The sequence below is a fragment of the Falco biarmicus genome, chromosome 4 (assembly GCF_023638135.1).
Source record: "Falco biarmicus isolate bFalBia1 chromosome 4, bFalBia1.pri, whole genome shotgun sequence".
Taxonomy (NCBI): Eukaryota; Metazoa; Chordata; class Aves; order Falconiformes; family Falconidae; genus Falco; species Falco biarmicus.
The window spans coordinates 36,927,218-36,953,765 of record NC_079291.1 but is presented as its reverse complement, the minus strand read 5'-3'; the positions used below and the strand labels follow the sequence as shown (position 1 = coordinate 36,953,765).

Below are 26,548 nucleotides of genomic sequence, written 5' to 3'. Positions count from 1 at the left end.
ATAAATTTGGCACCTGAGATAAGAAAGTCAAAGCTGGTGTGAAAGAGAGGCATGCAGGAGGTTAAGCAAAGCTGCCCATGAGTCAGCACCAACCCAGGCATCCACTGCAGCTGCATGAGTGGAGCATCTGGTAAACAGATCCCTGCTAATTATGTCTATTAATTATGCAACTGTTACCATAACACCGTTCAATGGAATAGCTTTATTTTACCTAAAATAATGATGTTATTTTAGCAGGATCATTCTCCTCTGTGTAAAAAATGTTATTAAAGAAGATTATATGTTCTTCTTGTCCACTGAGAACAAGACAAAAAGAAAGAAACTTAATTTGCACAAAAGAAGGTTTAAATGAAACCTAAGGATGAAGGCTTAGTATGGAAACTAAGAGGCTGCAAATCCTCGTGCAGGAGTGGGTCTGCCTTTCTTAACATCAGACGTGAGACACCTACCCAGGATGGCTGGGGGCCATGCAGGTGGCATCGGGGTGAGGAACCACCCTTAGCTCGGCGGCTCCTGCATTCAGCTCATCGGGCCTCACGCAGCCAGTTCGTTCCCCGGCATTTTAAGCTGTGTCGTATGTGCCTGAGGGCCCACGCAAGAGGGCTGCTGGCGTGACGAAGGCTGAGGCTGGCGTACCCTGAGGGTCAGATCCACAGTCACGGCTCTCCCGGATGAGGACAACACGTGAGCCCACCTCTTCTCCACTGATTCCCGGTGCGCAGGGCGACGGCACCGGGGCACCTTTGCGACGGCGGCGCCCGGCGGCCCCCTGCGGGTGGGGACGGAGCGGCCACCAGAGGCAGCTCCTGCGCTTTGCTGCAGCCGCCGGGGCTGTCCTGGCTGCTTCTGGCCCTGCCGGGACTGAAGGGACGCTGCCTCTCTGTCACGGTTCTTGCTGAGGCCAGAGGCGCGCTCAGCCCGGGACAGGGGCCCTTTCTCTCCGGGGACCGGGCGCCAACGCCCGCAGAGTGCCATTCCCGAGAGCAGCAGCCCTCAGGCTGCCAGCACACGGGCCCAGGGCGCTCCGCTCCGCCCGGCCCGCACAGCCGCCCCGCAGGCCGCGGCCCCGGCGGCACGGCCCGGCCAAGCGGCGCCCACCCGCCCTACCGGGGCACAAGCGCGGCGGGCCCGGCCGCTGGCGGCAGGCAGCCCCGCGGGGCTCGGCGGGGCGGGCGCGGAGGCGAGGCGAGGCGGGCCGGGGCCGCCCCCCGCCGCCAGCAGAGGGCAGGGCCGGCCGCCCCGCTCCTCCCGCCGCGCCGCAGCGACATCCGCCGCCGGCGGGAAGGGGCCGGCGCGGGGCCGGTGTTGGCGCCGCGCTCCCGCCGCCGTCTCGCTGCCGGGGGCCGCGGGCCCCGCCGCCGGCCGCAGGATGCCGCTGGGGCTGAAGCCCACCTGCAGCGTGTGCCGCAGCACGTCCTCCTCCATGTGGAAGAAGGGTGGCCAGGGCGAGATCCTGTGTAACAACTGCACCGCCCGCTCCGCGCCGCCCGGGCCCGCCGCCTTCGCCACCACTTCGGCTGCCGCCCAGCACAGCAACGGCGGCGGCGGCGGGAAGCAGGTGAGCCCGCCCGGGACGGGTCTCGGCGGGGAGGGCCGGGCCGGGCCGGGGCCGCCGTACCTCCGCCCGGGGCAGCGCCCTTCCGCGTACTGACTCGGCGGTTTCCCCCCTAGAGCAAGCAGGAGATCCACCGGCGCTCCGCCCGGCTGCGGAACACCAAGTACAAGTCGGCGCCCGCCGCGGAGAAGAAGGTCTCCACGAAGGGCAAGGGGAGGAGGCACATCTTTAAGTTAAAAAACGTAAGGCGGTGTGCGGCTCGTTGCGGGCCCGGGGAGGGGCGGCGGGCCCGGGGGGGCGCCCTGTCCATCCCCCGAAGAGACGGACCCCGAGCAACCACCCCCGCCCCGGCGTTGGGCCCCGGCGCGGCCGCAGCGCCAGCCCGAGAGCGGCGGGGAGCGGGCGGGGAGCGGCTGGTGCCGGCGCCTTCCTCGGCAGCCGGGCCCTTCTCCGGCGGGAGGGAGCTGCGTGAGTAGGAGCCGTGTGAATGTAGTACCCGCTTCTCCACTTAAAATCCTGAGAACGAAAACGCTAACTGTATTGTTTTCCATTTTAAAGTGCAGTAGTTTGAAATGTTTGCGCCCGATTTCTTGTCTTTACTAATTTTCTAAGAAGCTAATGTATCAGTATGTTGTTTGAAAGATAAAAAAACCCCAACAACCTGGAATTACATCGTATGATTGATTTGTTCTAACACTTTCGGTCTTCCATTTCTGTATTCTTTTCGTAGCCCATCAAGGCTCCCGAGTCTGTATCCACTATAATTACAGCAGAATCAATCTTTTATAAGGTATGGTTTATGCAGATTTGTTTGCAAAATAGATCTTGCTGTTCCTTTTTCAAATTTCAAGGATTATCACAGATAGTGAAAGCACTAGAGATGTATTCACAGAGACCATTCTTCCTTGCCTAGCAGTTGTGTACGATGTTCCTTTGCCTTATGTTATAGCCGTTAAATCTTGCAAGGTGGTTTACGACTGTAGCCTACGTACATGTCGTCCCCCCATTTTTTTCTTCCAAGAAAAAGATGCATCTGGTTTCCTTAGTAGTGATTGCAGTCAAGGTTTTTAAACTTTTAAGTTTCACTGTGCAGAGGTCAAGCAAAGGTGACTATAGCTGATGATTTAAATTTATGTGATGTTCCCTACCTTGGGCACAGAGAATATTGCCCGTGGAAGGGATGGGTTGCACTGCCCTAACATCTAAACGGGCTCCCATTTCAGAGCTGGGTGCAAGCAGTGTTGAACACCCTGGGAACAAGGTCGGTTGACTATTGCAATGAAAGCAGAAGCTAGCCTTCTCACGCTTGCTAAGGTGTTAAGTGTTCTGAAGTTCTGGAATTTGCTTTTGTTTCCTGGTAGTACAAACAAACCATTTGAAATGTCTTTTTGCCAAAAGAAAAGGTCAGGGCTATGGGAGACCGCACAGCCAGAGGAGAAGTGGAAGACTCAGCTTCCGTATGCTCTCTGGAGACCTGATGCTTCGTGTCTGGCATCTAAGATGACGCTCTGCTGTTGACTAGTTCAGAAAAGAATTAATGTCTTTTTATTGCGTGTTTTTGTTTTTTATAAGAAATTCCTAAGAATTCTGTCAGAAGTTTTATTTACCCTGATCTCTGTTCTGATACTGTGCTGTGTTGAGAAGGGGATTGTTTGGGGTTTTTGTGTTCCTTTTATCTTTTGCAAAAAAAAAAAAACCCTCCTGGATGATTCTTGGCAAATTATGATCTTAATAGTGCAGGCACTGTCTTGTGCTGTGTGACACTGTTGTAACATGTAGTGAATTGCCTTTGCTGTGCAGCCTTGCGTGTTACGGAGCACCGTGGAAGGTGGCAGGAGGTGGATCCGTGTTTTGGGATTCCTTTGCATTCAAATCAGTGAACTTCTTTGTAGACAGAAAGCTGCTTTCCCTGCGCACACAGGGAAATCAATATAGTTACCTTTTCTAGAAGGTGGTGTTGCGCTCTCGTGTTTCTGGTAGAGTGAGGCCATCTCCACTGTGCAGCCAGGAGGTGTAGGCTCGGACTCCTGGGCACTGGGTGACTGCAAAACCAGTGCTGATGACTGCTTAAGTGAGACTGCACTCTTATCTTATGCCACCATTATTTTGCATGTGGCTGAATTAAGGCTGTCTTTCAAATTTGGGGTAATTTGAGATACTTAAGATATGAATCAGAGTCATAGAATGAAACTTACAGAATCAGATTGTTTAATTATCGTTTGTATGTTCTAGGGGGTATACTATCAAATTGGAGATGTTGTTTCAGTGGTCGACGAGCAGGACGGAAAAACATACTACGCTCAGATACGTGGGTTTATTCAGGACCAATACTGTGAAAAGAGTGCTGCGCTAACCTGGCTCATTCCTACACAAGCCAGTCCCAAAGATTGTTTTGATCCAGCATCCTATATCATAGGTAATCTGTAGGCCTTCATTTTATACAGCTATTTATATGTGCCTAGAAGAAGGCAGAGTTGTATTTTTTTAAGTGAACTTACTAGCTTGTCAAGATCATTTATGCAATTTCCGCATTTTAGACCCTAATCCTGTAAGCGTCTTGTTTACTTCAATAACCTTTTTTATTTATCTTGCGTATAACATATGATTAGCATTACTGCAGTGAGTGTGATTATCTTAAGTATTTGTGCTCACAGACACAATTATAGTCTTGCAACTTTAAAGATCAAATTGTTACTCCATAGATAGAGGCACAGTTATTAAAATCTGATACCAGTCCAAGCTGTTTCTTTTAAAGTGACCTGAATTAGCTGATCTTCATCTTGGGTACTTAAAATATGTAAGGCATAGAGAGTGTTCTGCTACTGATTATAAAACTATTAATAATTCAGAAAAGTTCTTTTGAAAGGCCATAAATAGTATCTATTTAAAATACATTACCTGAAGTACTTCACACAAATAACTGAATGCTTCAAACTGGTTTGGGGTGGGGGTGTCAGGCCAGCAAAATAAAGGTAAGTTTCTTGCCTAGTGTTTGAGGCTACTTTGCTAGGAAACTCATTCACTGAAAAGGTGCATTCTCTAAGGGATGCTGGCTCTGGCTGCGTATTTTTAAGTCCTGCATACTCCAATTTTATGCCTTTAAGTTTTGTCGTTGAAGAATCCTTTTTTTTTTCTCCTAGGACCAGAAGAAGATCTTCCAAGGAAAATGGAATATTTAGAATTTGTTTGTCATGCACCTTCGGAATATTTCAAATCTCGATCATCTCCCTTCCCTACTGTTCCTACAAGACCAGAGAAGGGCTATATATGGACTCATGTGGGACCTACTCCTGCAATCTCCATTAAAGAAACTGTTACCAACAATTTATAATTTTTTTAAAGGAATACTTTGGACGAGTTATTTTGGGTGTATTCTCAGGTCTGTGAACCCCATACAAGAAGTTTAAAAAAATTATAAAATACTCATTTTACTTTATGGATTATGGTATTTATTTTAATTTATATCAGATCTTTGAAGTGGAAGGTTTCTTTCCATTTGATGCGTCATTTCTGTGCTCTGTTCTTCAGGCATTATTGCTTATTTTGGGACAAACCCACAAGTTTCATGTCATCTTCCAACTCTGGTGAGCAAATAATTGACTTCTGAAAGTTGCCTTTAGTGTTTTTATTTTCTAACTTATTTTCCAGAAAAGGAGTTAAAGACATCATCATCCAGTACTTCATATACTTGTAGTTGTGTATATATATACACTTGTATATATACTTGCAGTTTTTGTTTACTTCTTAAATAATTTAAGACTAGCTCCAAGTAAATGCTAAACTTGGTCAGTGATGCAGTTAACAGTTTTCTGTTATACTGGAGACAGGAGTGAACTACTTAGGTTTTAGTCTGAAGAGAAATCTATCATCTGCAAAGCAGTACTCTATTTAAGTCACCTTTAAAGGAATTTTGTTCAATTGAATCTAAAATATGGGCCTACATGTGTAGCTTCCTGCTAAACTTTGCTTATGTAAGGGGACAAATTTCTTGGAAGGCTGGATGCAGATTTAAAAATTAATGTTGTTTGGCCTTGCCATCCTGGCATCCTCGTGACAGAAATGTGTCTTCATCTCCTGAGCCAGCCAACACTGATGTATGATTTGAGTTTGTGTGTGTGTTAGCTGGGTCTCTTAAAATTGATTTTAAATTGTTATTTTGCAATTAATGACAGTAGAGAAAAATCCTCAAGTAATTCAGATGAAAAAAACATTCGCTAAGGAAAATAAGAATGATTTTATATATTGACAGTCTCAGTATATTTAAACAGCAGAATGGGAAAAATGCTGCATACTAAAATACCAATGTTCTGCACTAAACATTTTACAAGCCAGTCAGCTCCAGACACTATGAGATGTGATTCTATGGCCGGAACTCCCTGGGGTTAATGGTTCTCACCAGAGCAGGATCAGTCCTGCTAGTTTTGTTTCCAGCACAGACCGCTCAATTTTATTTCATTTTTTTAATGTGAATTTTGCTAATTTTGGAGATGCAAACATAACTAGTAGAAATTGAGTGACTCGATAAAACATACAAAGCTGTCATTAAAATCATGACAGATTATTTGTGACATAATCCATTAATAATACTTACTTTTGTCTTCAGAGTAAATAAAAACAGTAACAGGGTTACAAATGCAGTTATTCTTCCAGCTTGCAGTATAGTTATTGTATTGTGGGAGCTAAGGCAGAAGAGGCAACCTCTTAGCTCAAAAAGGTCAAGCAGAATGTAAATCAGTGAAAGAAAAACGCTCAAAATATTCAATCTAAAATAATTCTAATATACTTCCAGCTACAGTCTAAAAAAGACAAAATGTATTTATTTTTTTTTCACCTCCCTTAGTATTTTTTTTGTTTTTGATGATACTAGGGAGTGCTAAAAAATAATCCAACTGGGCAAGGATTCTGATGGGAAGTTCCCTAAAAAATGTGGAACCACAGGCAGTGTCTTATTAAAGCATTGTAACTTTATAGATACTTGAACAATTGCGCTGTCTTTGTTTTTTTTATGTCCAGAACATCAGCCAGTAACATGGGAAGGATGACTGACGAGATCTCCAGACAGCTTCTTACAGACACAGGTGAAAGAACAGGACCTCAGAGAGCAATGTCTCTGTGAAAATTCCTCATATTAGGAAGAGCAAAAGGAAGACCTGCAAAATGGACTCTACAGCAGAAGCGATATTATAGGATCTCATGGGGAAAAGCTTTGATGCCCTGCAGCTGAAGGAGCTGAGCTCACCCATTCTCTCTTTTCTTGTTCGGTATCTCCCATGCCAAAATTTAGGTACGTTTCATTCTTGCATCATTGGACTGTGAGTGGATATACTACTGGTGAATTTATGGCCATGTGTTAAGCTTCAGAGTTTGATGACCCACCAACAGACATTCCCGTTAAGCAATTTTAGATCTAAAGATGGACTGTGGAGCTAAGAGCTGGAAGAGCATATATAATATACTGAGTAAGGTACAGAATATGCAGGATGCGCCCTGATACATACATTGCAGTTCCATCTCCTGCAGGAAGAAAATACCCTTTTTGTAGTTGTAGAAAACAAAATCCAAAAACATTTGCCTTGCAGAACAGGAAAAAGTTTCCACGACAGAAATAACACAGACTTTTTTTAAAACTACTTCTAGAGGAGAATTTTCACTTTTGTGTCTTTGTAAGAGAAATAATAAAAGAGCTTGAAAAGGAAAAATCATGGACTTAAGCAATGTACTTGCTTCTCAAGGTGTAAGAGGCACTCAGTGAAGTCGTTTGGTTGGCAATTGTACGCAGGTTAATAATAGCAATACTCATCCAAATAAAAATAAAGAAGCAAACAAAACTTTTCTAGTGACTGATAGCTCAACTAAACATAGGAAATAAAAAGTAACAGCTTTATTTGCTGAAAACAAAGCATTCGGATTTCATATATGTGAAGACTGCCTATTAAATACTCAATATTTTTTCAGCATATTTTTATATTATTGAAATGGAGTCTTCGTTATGAAAAGCCATACTCATTGAAATGGAAAAATGACTCGCTTCAGATGCATACATGCAAATAATTTTTTCTCAGGTAGTTGTCTGTCATATATTTGTAGGCACTGGGTCTGTAGTAAATTTTTTACCTCTAAATTGCCTGAGTGAGTATTGTTGAAGATGTGGAGATTTGTATTTGAAGGCTGGATCAAGGGGAAAAATACAAGGGCTGTATTTTCTAGAACTGAATTTATTCAGTTTTCCAGGTTTTAATAATTTATGCCTAGAAACTTTTTGATAAGCACTGTAGTGGCATACCCATGGGGTTTACATTCTAACAAAGGCTTTTTAATTCTGCTGCTTTGTTGGGGTGTCTGCATCTCCTTCCAACGCCTGAACGTGAGGACCAGAGCTACCTGGGCCAGTACAGACAGCCTTGGGTGGGCAGGATCTGAGCCCATTACAGAGTAGAAGCCAGACTTGGGACCCAGTTAACAGATCTGGCCTTAGACCAACTTTTTTCCCTTCCCTCCATGCCCAAGAGCCCCTAGCTGTTCGGTTTTCTTCCTCAACACTTTGCACCTCACCAAGCACAGCAACACACGCTGACTGAACATGTGAGCCCTGAACTTGCAGAGAAGCTACAATGGTTGCATTTGGTGCTATAGACCAACACTGACCATTTCAACCTGAAGAACGGGCTGAGAGACAATGAAAAGCCTAACAATCAGTAAGTGGAACTTTGCGTTTTCAACACACAGGGTAAGTGTATATATACACACTTTTTTTTTTTTTTTTTTACTATCCTCACATTGCAATTCCAGCCTTCAAGGAAGAAAAAGCAGTATGGAAGATGTGAATAGAAAATGTTAAGAAATTAGATTAGATTTCCTTCTCATGCCACCAAGACAACCAGAAGATGTAGGAAAAGTAGCAAAATACTAACCCGGTTCACTCCAGCAGAGGTCCCAAGTGGTACTGTTAACAGCCTCTTGGTTTGTAACACTTATCTGAACAAGCGGTTTGCATCATTTCCGTGTACTTTGGAAGTGAAAGCCAGCAATAGTACTCCAGCTGCTTTAATACCCTTGTCCTAGGAAAAGCGCAAGCAGTAGTTACAAGACTGCAAAATACACATTTCAGCATGCACCTTGAGCACAACAGGATTGCCAAAGTGTGAATGAAGAAAAATGTCCCCCTGCTTGTGCTCAGTGCTGTTCCCCTTGGCTTTCTTTGCATACTCTTCAAACCCAGGTTTCTTTACATCCACAGCTCCCAGAGGGCCAAGAACACAAGGTGATGAATTGTCAAAGATGACTGATGAACAGTGACAAGCAACGGTGCTGAACAGTAAGTTTTATACTGGTGATGGTATACAGGATGATTTATGCTGCCTAGATTTCAAAAGTCTGTGTCTGTGATCATCTCTGATGCTTTCTGGAGCCTGTGTGCTGAAGATGAGGCTTACGCAAAGAGGGTGACTTTTCCCTTCCTTCCACATTGGAAATGTATATTTAATAGATGTTGTGAATAGTCTTATTTCCCCTACATCGCTGAAAAAGCAAGTAAAAGGAAACCAGCAATTGCCTACTTAAGGAAGGTGGGCATTCACTGCTGATGTTAACATCTCCACTAGCAAATATGGATGGTTTGTATGTCACACAAACCTGCAAAAGGACACGAAACTTTCCCAGGAGCCGCTAATGTGCTGTGCCTGAGGCAAGGCAGTCATTGCAGCAGCCCATACTGCTCAATGCATCCAAAGCAAGCAGGCTCCTGTTGCATTTAGGGTGTAGCCCTTCTTATTTACATTTTTTTAACCTGTTAGCCTAATCTGCCAACTACTTGGAAATTGAAGCCAATTTCCAAAATTGTGGGAATCTGCATACAGAATTTTCCAGTTACCTCTCCTGAAGGCATCATGACATAGCAGAGTGAAAATGTTATTTAGCTGGTTTACAGAGGAACAGCTTTATTTATTTTTTTTTCTTATGTCCTGCACATGGAGGTGGAATCCCAGGAGATCTTCACTTACTGTTTTTCCACCAGGATCTTACTGATACTGATCCTTCACACTAGTCATCGTTCTGCACTGGGTGTTTTGTCCATGTGTTTCCCATCTTCTGAAATATCACAAAACAATTAGTGACTATTAACTTCAAAACAAGAATTGACTGTAGGAAGTATAATGAATGGCCAAGGGAAAGCTTTGTCATTCTTTCTCAAGAAACAAGGTCTTTACCTATGAAATCTTGATCTCTGTGCACCTATTGGTTCAGAGCTGGATGCATAAACTAGCTGTAAAGTCTGACTGCACAAACTAGTCATGGCATTAAGGATTTAAATATTACATACACGTTCAACAGAACATCATCAAACGTTATAAGCAAATATCAGGTAGCAAAGCTTACTGAAAAACTTACCCATGTTCATCCCCTGCATACAACCAATAGTGGGATGGTTGTACAGTGTGTAAGGAAGCCTTTTGTGTCAAGAAGATCAATAGTTTTTCATGGTGCTGATCTTACTAACTTCTGGTTCAATCTTCCTGCTTTCTTAGTTCTTTTGTTTCTAAACTGCTTAGTAACAGACCACTGCTAGGCAGGATAAAAGATTCGTCCCCTTTTCAAACAAACTGTGGAGGAAATGGAAGCGGATGCTGCATTTGTCGTTGGCCAAAACAAAACCGAATCAAACTACTTCATACCTGCAGTTTGCAGAGCCTGTCTGTGGCTTAATTGCTCCCTCTGTCAGGTACATGGAAATGGTATGCTGAAACTTTAACATATCCATGTAAGGCTATAGATAGAAACACATACTGTGGGATAATGACAGGAACGTACATTGTGACATGCTTCCTCCATAGGCTTTCAAGTCAAGCTTAACCTGTTCATAAGGACCTACAGCCCACCCTGAGTAAGTTGAGACTGTCAAAAAAGGAACTGACAAGTTCACTGTAGCTTTTAGTGACCAACATTTTTGACCAACCCGCTACAGTACTTTGAGGTAGAAACAGTGCCTCTTGTAGAAAATTAGTGTAACAAAACTCAGTGCAAGATCTGGGGAAAATCTGTTTAACAACTCTCTTAACAAACTGGTTTTACACACTCACATTAATGCCATGTGATAGGCTGGCTTGTTGCCGTCCTCCCCTCGTAGAAGTGCAGGGCCCTCTGCAGAAGCTGTCCATGCCACGGTCTTGTCAGCGTGCGACCATCAAGGCTTGCCCCGCTCCCTGGCCAGACTGCCTGGGCGCAGCTTCCATCGCTATTGATGCAGACCATGCCTTTCACTCCTGTTCTGCTGTTTCCGCTGGTGCTGGCACACCGCCACCCACAGCAACCCCCACTTCTCTGTTACAGAGCTCTACATTCTTTCTTCCCCCAATGCTCAGAAGCAGAGTTTCAGAGTAACATAGGAACAGATGTACCAGGGCAAACCTAAACTCTGCATAGTAGCCCACCTCCAATAACGGCCAAATTCCAGCTTCTAATGCCTCACAGACTGGTATTGAGATCCAGGCAATCACCATATTACTTGCTGAAACACATTTCAGAGCTGCGTGTTTAGGACTCCTCAGTAGAATGAACTGACTTTTCCAGTCTGCTGTATCCTTTTTGGTGCAGAAGGACCTAAACTGCACGTAACCTTCAACAGCACACAGGCAGGAACACCACGGATTTTTATATTATGACAGAACACTTTCTGAAGTCTTTTCTATTTCTTCTCTAAGAATTTCTAACATTCAAATTCTTCTTAACAACAAGCTAGTGTTTCATGGGGGATCATTACTGAAGAGCAATGGTCATTAGACCCTACCATGGTGCTTTTCCTTTCCCTTTATCTACAGTAAAGTGCCTCTAAGTGCAGTCAGCACATTTTGTGAAGGGCTGTAGTGCTTTATGGCCAACCTTTGCTTTCACAGGCCTGAGAAGGTTACTCATCAGGGTTTTTTGCTGTTGGTGCAGTTTCACCCTTCGCTCTCCCTGTCAAGATCAGGCGAGTCCATTAAACACCACAGGCCTCTACACAGCACCAGTGTGACACCCCTGGAGTACTGGGCCCCAGTGTTCTGGGCTCTCCAATACAAGACAGACACGGACATACTGGAACAAGTAAAGGCAAAGGACCTCAACAATGATTACGGGACTGCAACACCTGAAATACAAGGAGCGGGGGAAAGCTGACACTGCTCAGCCTGGAACAGGGAAGGCTCAGGGGGAAGAAGATGAGCCAGACTCTTCTGGGTATCCAGTGACAGGACAAAAGGAAATGGGCACAAAATGAGAAACACAAAACCTGTTCAAACGTAAGAAAAAACTTTTTAGTAAAAAAGAGAGTGAGTGAGCTCTAGAACAAGCTGCTGAGAGAGGCTGTGGGGTCTCCATCCTTGGAGATACTCAAAACCCAACCAGACCCATCCTAGTCAGTCTGCTCTGGCTGACTCTGCTCCACGCAACAGCGTTAGACCATACAGTCTCCAGAGGTGCCTTCCAGCCTCAACTACTCTATGATTCTATGAGCTTTAAAAAGTGCTGTACCGCAGATTATTTATGTTATCAGCCTGAACAGTGCAAGGCTGCCAAGTTTAAAAGCTACAAGAAACAGGTCAAAGGCCGTATTACCATCAGGAGCTCAAATTCCAGGTTTATTAGGGAGCCACAGCGCAACAATCCTCCTACCGAGCCTCTACAGCAGCAGTCTGTTAATTCTGCAGTTCTAGTTTTCTCTCACCGAACCTAAACAAGGGAGCAAATAGTGAATTAATTCTACAAATACTTTTAGAAAAACCCCAACCAATCAAAAACAAAGCAAAAAAAAGTCTCCATATAACTCTGTCAAGTAAGTATGTATTGCAAACCTCCATGGATTAATGTATGAAAATGCTATCCAATGAACACAGGCACACAGAAATAACCTGAAAGGGAGCCCAGAAGCCAAAACTAAATGCTTTCTCAGAAAGTACTCACTTAGGGTGCGTATACAGAAAGGTGTACAATTTTGAGAGCTGTGTATGCTTAAAGCGATTTCATGAACATACAAAAACATCCTACCAGCTACAGAAGTTTAGCAAAATTTTAGTATCACCTGATTCAGTACTTTCAGTATTCTGATTAAAATATACAGTCCATAATATATAGTAATGTGCACAGCTATTTTACCAGTGTTTTCAGAATTTCATAGTTCAACAACTGTGCAAGTATGTATTAAGACTCACTGATCTGACTGACGCATAGCACACTTGAAATGGAGTAAAACCAAGTGCTGTACTTAACAGCGCCTAATTTCACGATATTCAGGAGGTCCGTTTTCCTTAAAATTCAACTTTAGTAAGTCCACTTGCAGATTATTAATGCCAGGTCACAGTGAAGCGAGAGTGCTATGCAAGGCTACAACCAAAAATACTGGTGTCATACACACCTTCAGTAAACATAAGCATGCTAAATTATACCAAATCATCAAATTAATATATTATTTTAATAAACAAGTATATTTTTTAGCTGGGAGACATCTTTTCCTGGTGTGTTTGAAGGTCTGTCAGAAGAATCTTTTTCTGGATTGCATAAAGCATCTGCAGTAGAAGATGCAGTGTTTGTGACTGGTTCAGCAGTGTAACTGTGCAACATTTGCTCAAGTCTCTGAATACCTGCAGAAAGGAAATACAGAGGGAGATAGTGACTGGACGTATGGAAAAAAATTCACCACGAGTGATTAAATACTGGAACGGGTTCCTTGAGGAGGTTACGCAATCTCCATCTTTATACAGTCTCCAGCTTGGCTGAACAAGGTCCCGACTTAGTTCTGCTCTGACTTAGAAACTGGCCCTGCCTCGAGCAGGACGCTGTACTAGATGACCCAAGAGTTCCCTTTCCATCCACATTTGTCTGTAACACTGTATGCTCTATATGCTTCACAAACATCCACTTTGTCAACAATATAAAGCATTCATTCAAGATTAAGTATTTTACAGCATAAGAGATGAACACATTTTTCATATCTAATACGGGCCACATAAAAATGAGGGATGGTGAGGAATTCCATTGCAAAGCATAATTTGAAAGATTAAGAACACTTTCACATAAAATTTGGTTCCTTACTTCTGATAGGGTAAAAATAAATTCTAAAATTAAATTCTGAAAGCTTCAGAGGTTTAATATAATCCAGTGTATGTTTGTAACCTGTGCTCTAGGCCAATCTAATATCTCTCAGTTCAAACAAATTCTAAAAATGACCCTCACAAGCTGACAAGAGAATAATTAGGTTTGAACTCTGTAACGTTAATGTTTCTTAAAACTTGGATGCTACTACATGCCATATTAGAAGGAAAACCCACTTACACAAGTAAATCTTATCTACAGAATCGGAGAAAACCAGTCTAAACCATCCAGGTTCATAACAATAAAAAGCTTTTCCAGGACTAATCAGGACTTTTTTATCCAGGAGCTTCTGCCATAATTCAAGTTCAGCTTCAAATGTCTGTGATTTTAAGAACTAAAAGAAGAAAATAATTTTCTATGAAAGGTTGAACAACTGCATAAATTCATTGAAAGTATTTTCCAGGACTTGATGAAGTGTGTCAATTTTTACATTCCCACCCCTTTTCAAACTTCTTACATACTTTTCTGAAGTCTGCCCACACATAGAGTCCTGCTGAACTTTTGAGTATCGGTATTCCAACATCTGCAAGCCCATCCACAAGAATATTCTGTGCTTCTTTAAGTCGCTTTTTGTTGGTGGGAAAAAACACATTATCCAGCCAATCTATCAAAGCAAGAAAAATGTAATTGTTTTACTTCCACCTGTAATGGAAAAATAAAACAGTTCAATGGAAACATTTCCAGTGTGGCTAACCTCTGTCCCTAAGGAATTGACTGAGAATGTGCTGAACAGGTCCAGGACAGCTATGGAAGACAGCCAGTTGATTCACAGCTTTCCGAATTTCTTGATTTGTGGTGTACAGTACTCCAACTCTGATACCACTCATACCAAAATCCTTGGAGGTCAAGAAGAAGAGAGTGAGGTGCAATTTTTAGTTTATGTTTGTGCTTTGTCAAGCCAGCAACTCTAGAGCCACTGTGATGTGTAAGAAAAAAAAACACCTTCTGGAGTAAATTCTCAATATTGCCAAATGCAGTCCCAAGCACAATGAAAACCAGGCAGCAACTTCTAAACCCTGCAGCATGGAGGCCAGTGGCTTTAACTGGGTTGTTTCTCACACAACTGGAAACATGCTTGTCCTGGCCCCATTACACCCTGCTGCTGCTTCCAAGCATTCATCAGCCGACTGTTCCCTCCAAGAGAAGAAAAGGCAAAATGCGACAGATCTGAAACATGCTTATACATTTCAATGCCTTCAATACATATGCATTAACTGTTGCTGTTAACTAGATCCCAAATTAAACTCCAGAGTTGAAGAAATTTTACACTACCAAAGAAGAAAACAAATTAATAAACAAAGAGAAACTTATTTTGGCACCTAGAACACAAATTATGTCAGAATAGCCCAACCAGTTTTTGTGGAGAAATACCTTAAAACACAAACATAGTATTTTGACCTACCTTGCTAAAACCCCACATAAAATGTGTCCGTTCCGGATCTGGTAAACTGAATAAGAAAAGATGAAGATGAGAATTGTTGCTATAGAAGAACAAGTTATGCAAGGTACAAAAAATGTTTAAATTTGTAAAATTATAGTAATTTCTTGGTAAAATTGGTATTTAAAGTGACATGACATTTTTTTGAGAGATCTTTTAACAAATTATTACCCTATGACCCTGATCTCCTAAGTGTGTGCTGAGGCACAAATTTACAAAACAAAACAAAAAAAGAACAGAAAGGATCTGCACTAAGTTGTAATGGTCCAGTTAAAATTCCCAGGTTCCCACTGCGTAGTCAGTGATCACACACACATTAAAACAAAACCAGTATTTCAACAAGTGATGCACGACTGCTCTTGTACTTGATGGAGAAGCATTGTTCACTCAGCTATGCTATATTTCAGGCAAGGGAAGGGAAAACCGAACATTTTAGGGCACGCACCTACACAGTGGGATGCAACTAAACAAAACCTTCACTCCTTGTCAGTGTACCACTGAAGATGGTAGGTTTTTCTCCTTTGTACAACTTTGTGCAAGCAGGGCCAAGGCTGGAAATTTCCTTCTTCAGCCTAATGGAGCTGGGTGAACTTTCTCAGTAACAGGAGTAGGTTTTTAGGCTTCATTTATAGTTCATGATCTTTTATGAGTGAGGGCTCGCTTGGGCTTGGTTGTATGACAGACTTGGAAATTTCCCATCCGTAGGAAATTTATGCCGTTATATAAAGACAATCTTTCAGGGAAAGAAGTTTTATTAGTCACATACCAACAGGTTTAAATATTCTTGAAACATTTATTCTTCTCATCACACGTTAGGAAACTAGGAGCCCAACAGCATACTAGTCAGGAAGGAAACCCATTCTAGCAGGTATCTTGCACAACCTTAGGTGATTTCATTACCATTACAGCGAGAACCTTACGCCCAGGCTGTGTGCCAGGGAGCAACAACGAAAAGCAGTGGCGAAATGACTAAGGGCTCTATCAATTTGTATTGTTATTACCGTATTATACACATTAGCTGGAAGCAAGAGATCTGCCATATAAAGTTGTCTGTGAAGAAGATATCTTGCATTAACTAGCCTCGTAGTTGCAAAGACTTGGATATGGGTTAATTTGAACTACACCAGTTACACTAGCTAACCAGAAGTTTGAAAAAAATGGCATGGGTGCTGGATAGGATTAAAAATCTCTGATCCCTGCTAAGAAATCACACTTACCAATCTAAGCTAAGAACACTGGTGAAGGCAGTATCATCATAAACAGACAGCATGTATATTTCATCCATTATTACATGCAATTCATATCTACGTATAAAAAAATAGTCACATTAACATATTTAAAATAAATTTATTTGCATATATATATGTATAATCTCAACTACTGCCATAGCAAAGTATCCATAAGCACACTTATTTGCTATTATATTCCCCCTATAAATTTTACACGAAGAGGTGACAGGGCATACTGTTAGCACTTGTGCATCATCACCAACTTCTGTGTATACATATTGCATATTTCACACCAGGAATAACATTCCATATATCTAAACCAAAATCCAACTGCATGTTGAATCCAAGGGTTCTCTGGAATATGCATGGTCCTACCCAACTCTTACTTAAAATTTAAAATGAACACAGCAGCATATTATAAACTCCTTTACCCTGCAAGATTTCTCCAGTGAGACTAGGTAAAATGCAGTTGTTAGATTTTAAAAAAGACTTGTCATGCACTTAAAATAACCCTCTATACGCTCTCGCTCTGAAAGCCACAGTTAACAGCAAGCCATATTACCATACTGGATACCAACAAGCCATGCACGTATTTACAAATACTGAAAAAAATGCAGAACAGTTTTAAACACCCAAGTAGTGCAGGTATCCTCTTCTAAGAAAACCTCATTTAATTTGATTGTTGAGTTCTACAAATTATTTTAAAATTAAGTTTGTTTTCGGAACAGTTGTTACACTAAAAACTATTGTTTCTAATTCTTATCCCCTGATATTATTTTAGTACTTAGTATTTAGGAAGTAGCACACTGAATTCTACCAACCTCCACTGCTCTTTCCATGAAAAGAAAATCATGCCAAAATGCAGGAATGTTGTGTTATCCCCAGTAATCTTTGGTAATTAATGAACAATTAATACCAACCTACTCTATTTATGATTGTCAGAAACTAAGTATTGTTAGCTTTCAAAGTGTACAGGATTTTGTGATATTCTTTGGCAGAAGCTCACTGAAATAATGAAGGAACGTATCTTTTCCTAAAAAAATACAGATCCTTTTCAAAAGGAAGTGCTTTTTCTCCACCAGTACCCAGGGGATTCAGGAGACGGTTACAAGCTTCGAGCTTAGAATATGAACTCTGAGCTGGGAAAGGATAAAAAAAGTGGAATGGGGATGAGGTATTTCAGAAGTATCTTCCTTTGATGGAAAGCAAATTGCTTGCACATCTTGAGCTAAGCAGGTATAACAAATCCTACAAAACTTCAGACTGTTGACTTATTTCTTGCCAATTCAATTTCTTTCCAACAATATCAAATGTTAAGATTTTCTTATTTTGATAATGTGTCAAATGACAATGCTGACCATGTTATCTACTACTGCTAAACACTGACAATGACCTGCTGTCATTTTTCTGAGCCATGCATCAAGATGTTTAACAAACATTGTTAGGCAAATAAAAAGCTTTGTAAGTTTAAACCACACCTAAAGGAAAAAAAAAATCCCAACAGTATTTCATTCAGAAAAACATTGCTGGATCCCAGTTCAAGCAATTTTTTCTAGTATTCCCAGAAAGGCCAAGTAAAAAGGATGGTTATGCAGGAAACATGATCAGGACCCTGTCCATCAGCCCACCTCCTCTGAACATGTACGGGCAAAGAACAGGCTATCACCAAAGGTGATTTTTCATCACTGCTATATTGCATTAATAGAAAATGAAACAGCAAATAGCACTAGGGCTCAAACCTGTGTGCAAACTCCAGACATTCTTTCAGTAGCTGTGCTGGGTAAATGTCCCCTAATGGATTGCGGGGGTTGATCAGGATCAATGCTCTGACTCGGATGCCCTGGAAAAAGAAGAACCAACAGCTGAAGACAACAACATCAAACCAATGACTAGCAAGGACGCAGTGAGGAAGTTTGTGAACCTTCAGTGAAAAGCCACTTTTGAAAATTATTTAATTACATACTATAATTACTATACAGACTAAGGTTCCAGCTACCGACCTTGTTCCATAATTTATCCAACACTACCCCAAAACCCATACTTAATAGTTTATTAGTAAATGAAAATCAGGTTAGCACCCATTTGAAACACCCATTGATATCAACAGGCAGGATTATGGTGTTGTAGCGATTAATACTGGTTTTACAGGCATACTTCCAAAATAATTTCCCACGACTGAGCAAAGTTACAGCTGATAAACGTGGGAAAGCTGAACAGAAACTGGACTTTGACATCTAATAACCTGCCAAGTAATTACTTTTTAAATGCTGCTCCTTTCTTTAAACAAGTAATAGGAACTGCAGAAGACTGAAAACGGAATTATTTGGTGTTCTATGAGATGCGCAGAGGTCTTGAGCAAATAATTACTTTTTAATTGTACTTTATCAACAGTGCAGAATTTCTTTACAGAAATCCTCTCCACAGAAGCTAAATATTCTACCGCATAATAAGAAGACTCCCAAATGACCAAAAATTAGATTACAAGTACAAACATAACCAGTCTTTTTAAGTCTACAGGTATTTTTCAGAAAGTCACCCATTTTCTATTTGCTAAAAAAATCCTTAATGTACATTAATGTAAACTATATACAGCAAATATATTTTTGGTGTACACAATCACCCAGTGCAATGACTACAGCAGGAACTTTCAAGACTTTAAACTTATCAACAGGAGACTGAAGTAATGTGTTGATCATTACTTCATGTTTGGGATAAACTTGAAATTAAACTATTATATATTTTTTGATGCCACATTTTTAATTTTTAGAAAACTCTACCCACTGCAAATTCTCACTCCACCCAAGCCTCCTCCAAAGGAGATTATTTGCAAAGATCAACTCCCAAGGACACCAGGAAATAAAGTTCAATGATGAGGAAGCCCTGACGTTCGCTTTTCGTGCCACGTGTAATTTGTTTGAACATTAATGAGTCCTATGAGCAAGAACTTTGTAAGAAATGAACTTTCAGTGTATTGCCTTTGACTCCAGTTACAGAAAGAAATCACCTTAAAACAAGAGAAGATGCAAATCCTGAGCACAAACAGTTGTTTCCACAAGTAGTCCTTGCACAATAGCATACTTGGTGTCAGATATCTTTGAAACTGGCGTGTATTATGCTGAAGATGCTGTTCACGGGAACAGCTGCTGTGGGACGGCAGTGTCTCGATCGTTGTTCTAGTCTAGCTCCTCTAGCTATTTATGATATGACATGTATCCAAAGCAGATGTTTATAATATTATTGGTGAGACAGTTTCAGCTCTAGAAGCCTGACAAAACACATGCGGATCTCTAAAGAGTTAATTTGGTCTGTGACCCAGCACCTTGTCCAGCCAGTTCATGTCCTGACAGCACCACAACGCAGCAGGGATGCTAGCTGCCTCCTGCTAGGATCAAGTGAGAAGTGTCTGAACGCTTGGGCTCACACGGGCTGGCAAAGGCACAGACAGATGACACAGACATACAGATGGTGTCTAAACATAGGCACCGTGCTGATCAAGCAATTTTCTAACTAGGACAGCTTCAACATATCTATAAAAAAAATGTTAAGATACATTTGTGTGCATCCAAAATACCCACTTTTTTACATGTGTCCTTGCTTGTTAACTATCTTTATCATTAAACCTAATTTTCTATTCTGGAAGAGGACACAAGAAGTCTATCTCACTTCATGTTTTTGAAACATCACTACCACCATCACCGTCTTTGGTGACCACCACTACGTTACCATCTTCGGTAAAATGTTTTACTATTCAGCCTGTGCCTCCTCCTTCCAAGGAAGAGTACACGCAGTTGAGTGTAAGTGCATTTACAATTTTCCATTAAGCGAGTGGACTATGAGTATCAAGACAATAAGAACAGGAAACATTTTAGCCTGAAAGACTGGTGAGCACTATTTTGTGGACAATCACTAAACTAAACACTTCCACAAGGAAGAAAAGCAGTTCCAGATACACAGAGGAATGGAAAAAAAAAATAGATTTGTATGTGACAAGCAGTAATAACCTCATTTATGAGATCCCGATCAGAATAAACCCACTGACCATGCTAAGCATTTCAAAGTAATGAACTTCCCTAAACTCTGGAAAAATTACATTTGTAATTTTTTGTTTGCTAGCAATTCCTTGTTAGCTGGAATTCAGAAGAACCCTCTTCAAAATCGCATTATACATGTTCCTTTCATTAACGGAATGGGTTGTTACAGTAGCATATTCTCTCTCCTGAGCGTCAGAACAATAGCTTGTTTGCAACACTTCAAATTCCATTAAAATCTACAGAGAAAGAAACTTGGTCTTGAAACACAAGTTAAGATCTGTTCTTCATAAAACAGTCAGGGGACTTCTCTGCTTTTTGTTACAGTGCCCAGATACTATAAAATCAATTCCACTCCTGTTGCCAGAGTTGGAACCACCTCAGCCACAAGACTGAAAATCTGCAGAGATGAAACTGTACAAATGCTTCAATGCTGAGAACATACGCTGCTTACAAAGTAACTACAAAAACATGAAAATCAGAAATCAATGCTATTGATACCTGCTTTTTAGCTTTCTGTAACGCAGCTTCTAATTTTTCAACTGTTAACTGAAAAGGGTGACTTTCTTCATCAGCCACCTAAAGAAGAAAAAAATCAGCAAGAATAGAAAGATACAAAATATATTAATATATTTTACAAAGGAGACAGTGAAGGAAACAGTCTGACCTCGTGAAAATACAATTGCTACTGGCTTTTATAATATAGGAAAGTTAAACAAAAGAAGTTACTCATGGCACAGACTCAAGGGGGGAAAAACAGCAGTCTAACGACAATACTATTATCAGCTCAGAATCTGAAACTAAGATCAGGCTTTTCTATATAATTCATTGTTTTGCATTTAAGCGTACCTTGCCCTTACCCAAGATTATACTATCAGCAACTTACAGAATAACATGTGTACCTGAAAGATCACATTTACTTTTTCTCTGACAGAATGATTTGCAAAATGTGACTGAAAAATTTGCAAACCAAATTTGCTCAGAGTAGGAGTGACAGACTTAGAGCTGACAAATTAATAGTTCAGCATGTCGGTGCAGAACGGTGTCTGCGCAGAACAAGCATAACCCTATATATCTGATGACAGCAGCCTCCTATCATGCTGCAGCCTGAGAAAAAGACAGGCTGTCTCTAAAGCGGTAGACTGGACCTGTCTCTTCACTTAGATTTGGTTTGCATTTTCAGGGTTTTTTGACTGTTCCCTGTGAAATGTCTGTTAAGGTACGTGAATAGCTAAAGCTTTACCTCACTGAATAAGGGCACATGAACAGGCTGTATTCCACCATATAGCCATGTTTTCGAATTTATACCGCCATAGTATGGAGCTGGAATAAGATACCCATCTAAAAATATTAAAAAATGAAATGAACATTTCTCATGAGCCATTATTTCCTTATACTCTAATAGGCTAAACTGACAATCTAAGAAATTGACATCTGACTCACTCTCAAAGCCCTCACTGTGGCCTAAACCAATATTTAAACAAAACTGAAAATTCAGCATATATCAGTCAACCTGAATTCTTTCCCAATATTCTTTGTAAGTGTTTGCAATAGCAGATTCGACAGTCACACGTATTTTCAGTAAAAGGGAATGGACCTGATCAACTACTTGGTTTATTTCTTCAAATAATAATATTGACAAATAATGATTTTGCTCTCAATACTTTTGCTAATGCTCTGTTACTATCAATTTTTCATGAAGAATTGCTGCAAACCTCAGACTACTTCTTTCTGGTTGCCAAGGTGCTACCTTACAGCCAGGGAGCCTACAGCACTGTGAAACTTGTTTCCCTCCTCATATTTTTTGCTGTGAAGGAGCCCCAGGTTGTGTTGGCTCACAGGCTCAGCCTGTGAAGGTTGGTGTTCTCCTGGAGATACCGCAAAAGCCCTGCGTGCCAGGGTTTCAGAGGGGATGGAGTGGGCTTCCTGCATTAATGAAGGGGTAAAAAGGCGCCTGTTAGCTTTCAAGTGGAAGAGTTCCTGTTAAAACTGTGCAAATATAATGAAATCTGAACATATCAAAATAGATATGGATACAAGGAGCCATCAGTACCGTTATCCTTTAAAGCTAAAAAACCCTCATTGGTTTCACATGGTTTCACCATCAATATGCTGAAGTCACTGCACCACTCTGCGTCGCTTCACCCTCCTCCCAGGGGGTCTTGGTGCCAGTAACAGGGTGCTATGGGTGGCGGCACAGCCTCCTGCACTGGAGGCTGTATAAGTCATCCTGCTCATCTTCCTTCCCTGGCAGGTCTCTGGATTCCCCATTCTCTGCTGTACTGCACACCAGCTCTGCTTTTCCTCGTTCCAAACCAGAGAGGTAACTATTTTCCCTTGCTGGGCTCTCTTTTTTCTCCTACTGCCTGCTTCTGCTGTGAGCAGAGTGTTTCCCGGGACCTCAGTCCTTCTGCTTTGCATTCCCACCTCTGCTTCCTCCTCACTACCACCCCTGTTTGGCCAGGAATCCCTCTTTTGCTACAGCTCCATTCTTCTGTCCCAAATTACTTCTTTGTGTTTTCCTTATGCAGTTACCCAAATTTTCTCTAGGTCCCAGATTTCAACCCAGTACACCTCCCTCCCTGTGTGCCTGCTCCCTCCAGCTTCCATCACGGCTCCCACCTCTTTTTCTCCTAACTTTTCAAAATATGCTGCGTTCTCTTGATGCCCTTCTCCTCTTTCTGTAACACTCTTTAAAAAACTATAGGTTGCATTCCAGAAAGTGAGTGGGCCCGTTGACACCTCAAAGGTTTTCCACCATTCTAGAAACAGTGGCATTATTTCAAAGACACTCTGCCAGTGACAAGGATTTCCTTGCCATGCTTCATTCAGGCAGAGTAACAGCAGGCTGTCAGAAGTCACAGTACGATTATATTCACTGCGAACAAATGTTTTTAAGTAAAATTATCAAGTTTTTACTCACCACCAGAGTCACATAATACGGTTGACAGAGTAGCAAAAACAGAACAACAGCCATTCATAACAGTTATCTGAAAGTAGTACATAATTTCATGTAGCAGTCAAATACTTAGCAAAAATACAAGCACTTGTTTAAATTCATAAGCATCAGCACTAGTTTAAATTCAAAAAAACAGCATGAAAAAGCCACCCTACTACACCTATAACACTAGTCCCTGAGTGTTAAAGCTTGCCCACTTTTTCAAATGGAAAATTAACACCACTAAGACTTCTGCAAATCTTGCATATATCCCTCCTGTAGTATCCTGCTGACATTTGTGTTCAGATTTATTCATCTTTATCAGTTTAGGAAAAATAAGATGCAGAGATAAAGCACTTGTCTTACATGTTCTGGATTCAATGCTTTTGCAGCTCTGGCATAGTCAGTTAGAAATTTGGCAATTTCTTCTCTGAAGCTAAAATACAGAATTAAAGTCAAATAGGCAATCACGTAATTCTCAGGAAATAAAAGCACAAAATACACACAGAAGAATGAAGCTTACCAAAACCAGAAAAAACACATAATTCATTCTGTTACAAAAGCCTTGAAGATTTTGATTAAATAATGCAATTTCCTCAGATATCTAGCGCACTACATTTTGCAAGACAGGAGCACACAGAAGCCATCTGCTACCCTGAATAACAGTGACTGTGCCTCAACTATTACTGTTGTACACTAGAAAAACGAGAAAAGAAAGCATCTCTGAGCCCAAGTCGCATCTGTTTTTTGGACAAAAATTTGGGTGAAACAGTGGAACCTGAGTCAATGACAATTCTTTAGATCAAGACAGGCTTTCATAGCCTGAGTGAAGGCAACGGTGGAGTTCCCTATAGATCTCCAGGGTGCCAGTATTTCCTCTCTACTCTTCACAGACCCCAGAGTTTCAGATTATCCCTCACTAAAGACTAGAATGAACCATTCCAGGAGTGATTCACCACATCAGAACCATTCTCCACATCGATACATGCTCTCCTGCTTGCCAACAAGCCCCCAGATCTTTGACCTTTGCCATTCTGGGTCTTTGTGGCACACCGAGGGTGGGAAGAAAACCCGAACAAAAACTCAGAAAAGCAACTCCTGCACAGGAATCCGAGAGCTTGCCAGCATGCAGGTTAACAGTAACACACCTATCCTTTGGGCTTACCAGAAGAGTGAAACCGCACCCAGCTTCACACCGGGCATGGCTGACAACAAGCAATGTGATAAATGGGAAAAACAAACTTCTTACCTTCTAGTACCTTGTGTATCAGAATACTGGAAAAGATCAGGCTCCAGATAATTCATGTCAGGTCTTGTGAACTAGTGACATGCAAGAGAAAGAATGCAGAACACAGTGTTCTTGGGAGTTTCTGTTCTGCTGTAGCAGAGTAAAAGATATTTTTTTTTAAAACCCCATTATTCATTAATGTTAAGGAAATGGAGAATATAAAAATTAGTGAGTTACAATTATGGTTATACTTTAAACTTCTTTAGTTTTAAGATACTAGAAAACATTAAAACATCATCAAAAGGAAGGAAGAAAATAATGAAAGAATTATTGGGTTATTCTGTCATATATGAAACCAAGTCCTGAATAACACATTGAGGAAACGCATCCCAGCTGTACCTATGAGATTCGGCAGCCACTTCTGAGATACATTAAAGCTCAAACAATGCTTGTGATACTTATGATACCAGCTTTTAATCCACGTCAACTTTGATTAGCTTCTCAATCAACAGAAGAAAAGTGACTGCAACTCTATGCACTACAGAAGAAAACTCACTGTATTACCAGCAGCTGCTTTCTTGCTCTTGAAGCAGGTGCCCCCCGCACCCCCTGAAAACTGGCCCAGTCCTATGTTCGTTGTGACATTCCTTTGGATTTATTCCAAAGAACAAAAATCCTCTCTGACTTGCCTGCGCTGCCAGCTCATCAGCTAACCCAACTGTACGTGGAGCTCACGCCTGACCCTGCGCCACAAGCACGGCAAAGGCAGGAGCAGCTGCGCATCACCTCATGGAAGTGGGAGGGAGAAGCAAGAAGCAAGTGGCATGCTGCAGGGCTGGCCGGGCAACTGGAGCTTCGCGTGGTTAACGCCTAAGGCAGAACCCCATGCCTTCCCGCAGATGAGCCAGTATTAACAGCTCTGCGGGAAATACTGTCTTTAAAGAAGGTGCCATTTCCCCACAGTGGCGTTTCCGAGACTGGCTCGTACCGTGGCGCACAAGCAGCGTTAACGTTTATGTTACAGCTTGAAATTTGCTCAAAGCCTGAATTCCATGGATGGCGCATTTTCAGTCAAAGCTTTGGCTTTGCCATCGGACAACCAGCACCTCATCAGGCCGCGACTTCCCCCTCTGCAAACATGCTTCTTCCCGAAGGCTGCCGTGCCGAACTGTGTCCTCTGCCCTGCAGGCACCGGTACCGCCAGCCCCGCTTGGGGCACACGCTCCGTTAAACGCAACTGAAGTAGAAGCAAAACCAAAACCATCCTGGTTTTCCACCGTCCGCAAGTTTTCAACGTAAGCATTACTTGGCAAAGCGTGTTTCCAAGCGTGCAGCCCCAGCAGCACCGGGCCACCGCACCGGGCTCCCGCCGCCGGCCGCCCCCAGCCCGCCCCGCCCCGGTAAGCGGCCGGGGGCCGGCAGCACTCACTCGCTCCTCTATCAGGTCGAAGCAGAGCTTGTTCTCGCTCGTACCCAGGTTCAGGATGCCCTGGAGGAGACGGCAGCTGCTGAGGGCGCCGCTGCGGGGGCGGCAGGCACCGGCCGGGCCCCCCCCCGCCCCGGCTCCCCCCCGCCCCGCAGCTTGCCGGGCCGGGGCCGCGGGCCCGGCCGCCCCCCGCACCTGCGGGTTGCGCTCCCGATCGAACGGGTCGGCCACGTAGAGGGCGAAGCCCGCGTCCAGCAGCCCCGGGGCGCCGCCGGCGATGCGGGCGCCGCGGGCAGACAGGGCCGGGGCCGGGGGCGCCGCGGCAGCCCCGTCCACCCGGTGGCCGCTCATCCTCCGCCGCCCAGCACCGCGCTCCGCGGGGGTTCCGCAGCGTCCCGCCGCCCCGCCCCGCCGGGAGCCGCCCCCCAGCCCCGCGGCGAGGGCGGGGAAGGGGCCCCGCGGCCGCCGGGCCCCGCGGGGCAGCAGCAGCATGGCGGGGCCTCCCGTCCGCTCCGCGGCCGTACAGGGCGCTGGGAGCGGCCCGCGGCTCCGCAGCCGCCGCGGCACGCCGGAAGGAGCCCGG

General features: G+C 42.8%; 2 protein-coding genes across 6 annotated transcripts; one reads left to right on the top strand and one right to left on the bottom strand.

Annotated features, from left to right (window-relative positions):
- The first annotated feature begins 1,260 nt into the window (after positions 1-1,260).
- GATAD1 (GATA zinc finger domain containing 1) lies at positions 1,261-12,327 on the top strand. 4 transcript variants are annotated; one of them, XR_008821478.1, is made up of 7 exons: positions 1,261-1,558; positions 1,672-1,797; positions 2,286-2,345; positions 3,788-3,971; positions 4,696-4,934; positions 5,084-5,139; positions 6,569-12,327. XR_008821478.1 is itself a non-coding variant. In XM_056336384.1 (6 exons), the coding sequence occupies exons 1-5, from the start codon at positions 1,370-1,372 to the stop codon at positions 4,884-4,886; spliced, it is 750 nt and encodes a 249-aa protein (XP_056192359.1). In that variant the 5' UTR covers positions 1,261-1,369; the 3' UTR covers positions 4,887-4,934; positions 6,569-12,327. The 4 variants fall into 4 exon arrangements, 2 of the variants coding, with proteins under 2 accessions (XP_056192359.1, XP_056192357.1); XR_008821477.1 differs by having other exon boundaries at positions 5,024-5,139; XM_056336384.1 differs by lacking the exon at positions 5,084-5,139.
- Positions 9,570-26,548, bottom strand: LOC130148143 (1-aminocyclopropane-1-carboxylate synthase-like protein 1). Of its 2 annotated transcripts, XR_008821476.1 has the most exons (15): positions 26,161-26,548; positions 25,969-26,028; positions 24,561-24,631; positions 23,678-23,747; positions 23,297-23,363; positions 21,617-21,714; positions 20,875-20,952; positions 18,085-18,185; positions 16,334-16,420; positions 15,081-15,126; positions 14,373-14,514; positions 14,140-14,282; positions 13,859-14,012; positions 12,942-13,167; positions 9,570-12,259 (listed from the first exon to the last, which is right to left on the bottom strand). XR_008821476.1 is itself a non-coding variant. In XM_056336381.1 (14 exons), exons 1-14 carry the CDS (start codon positions 26,455-26,457, stop codon positions 12,998-13,000), a joined length of 1,584 nt encoding a protein of 527 aa, XP_056192356.1. In that variant the 5' UTR covers positions 26,458-26,548; the 3' UTR covers positions 9,570-12,997. The 2 variants fall into 2 exon arrangements, 1 of the variants encoding a protein (XP_056192356.1); XM_056336381.1 differs by having other exon boundaries at positions 9,570-13,167.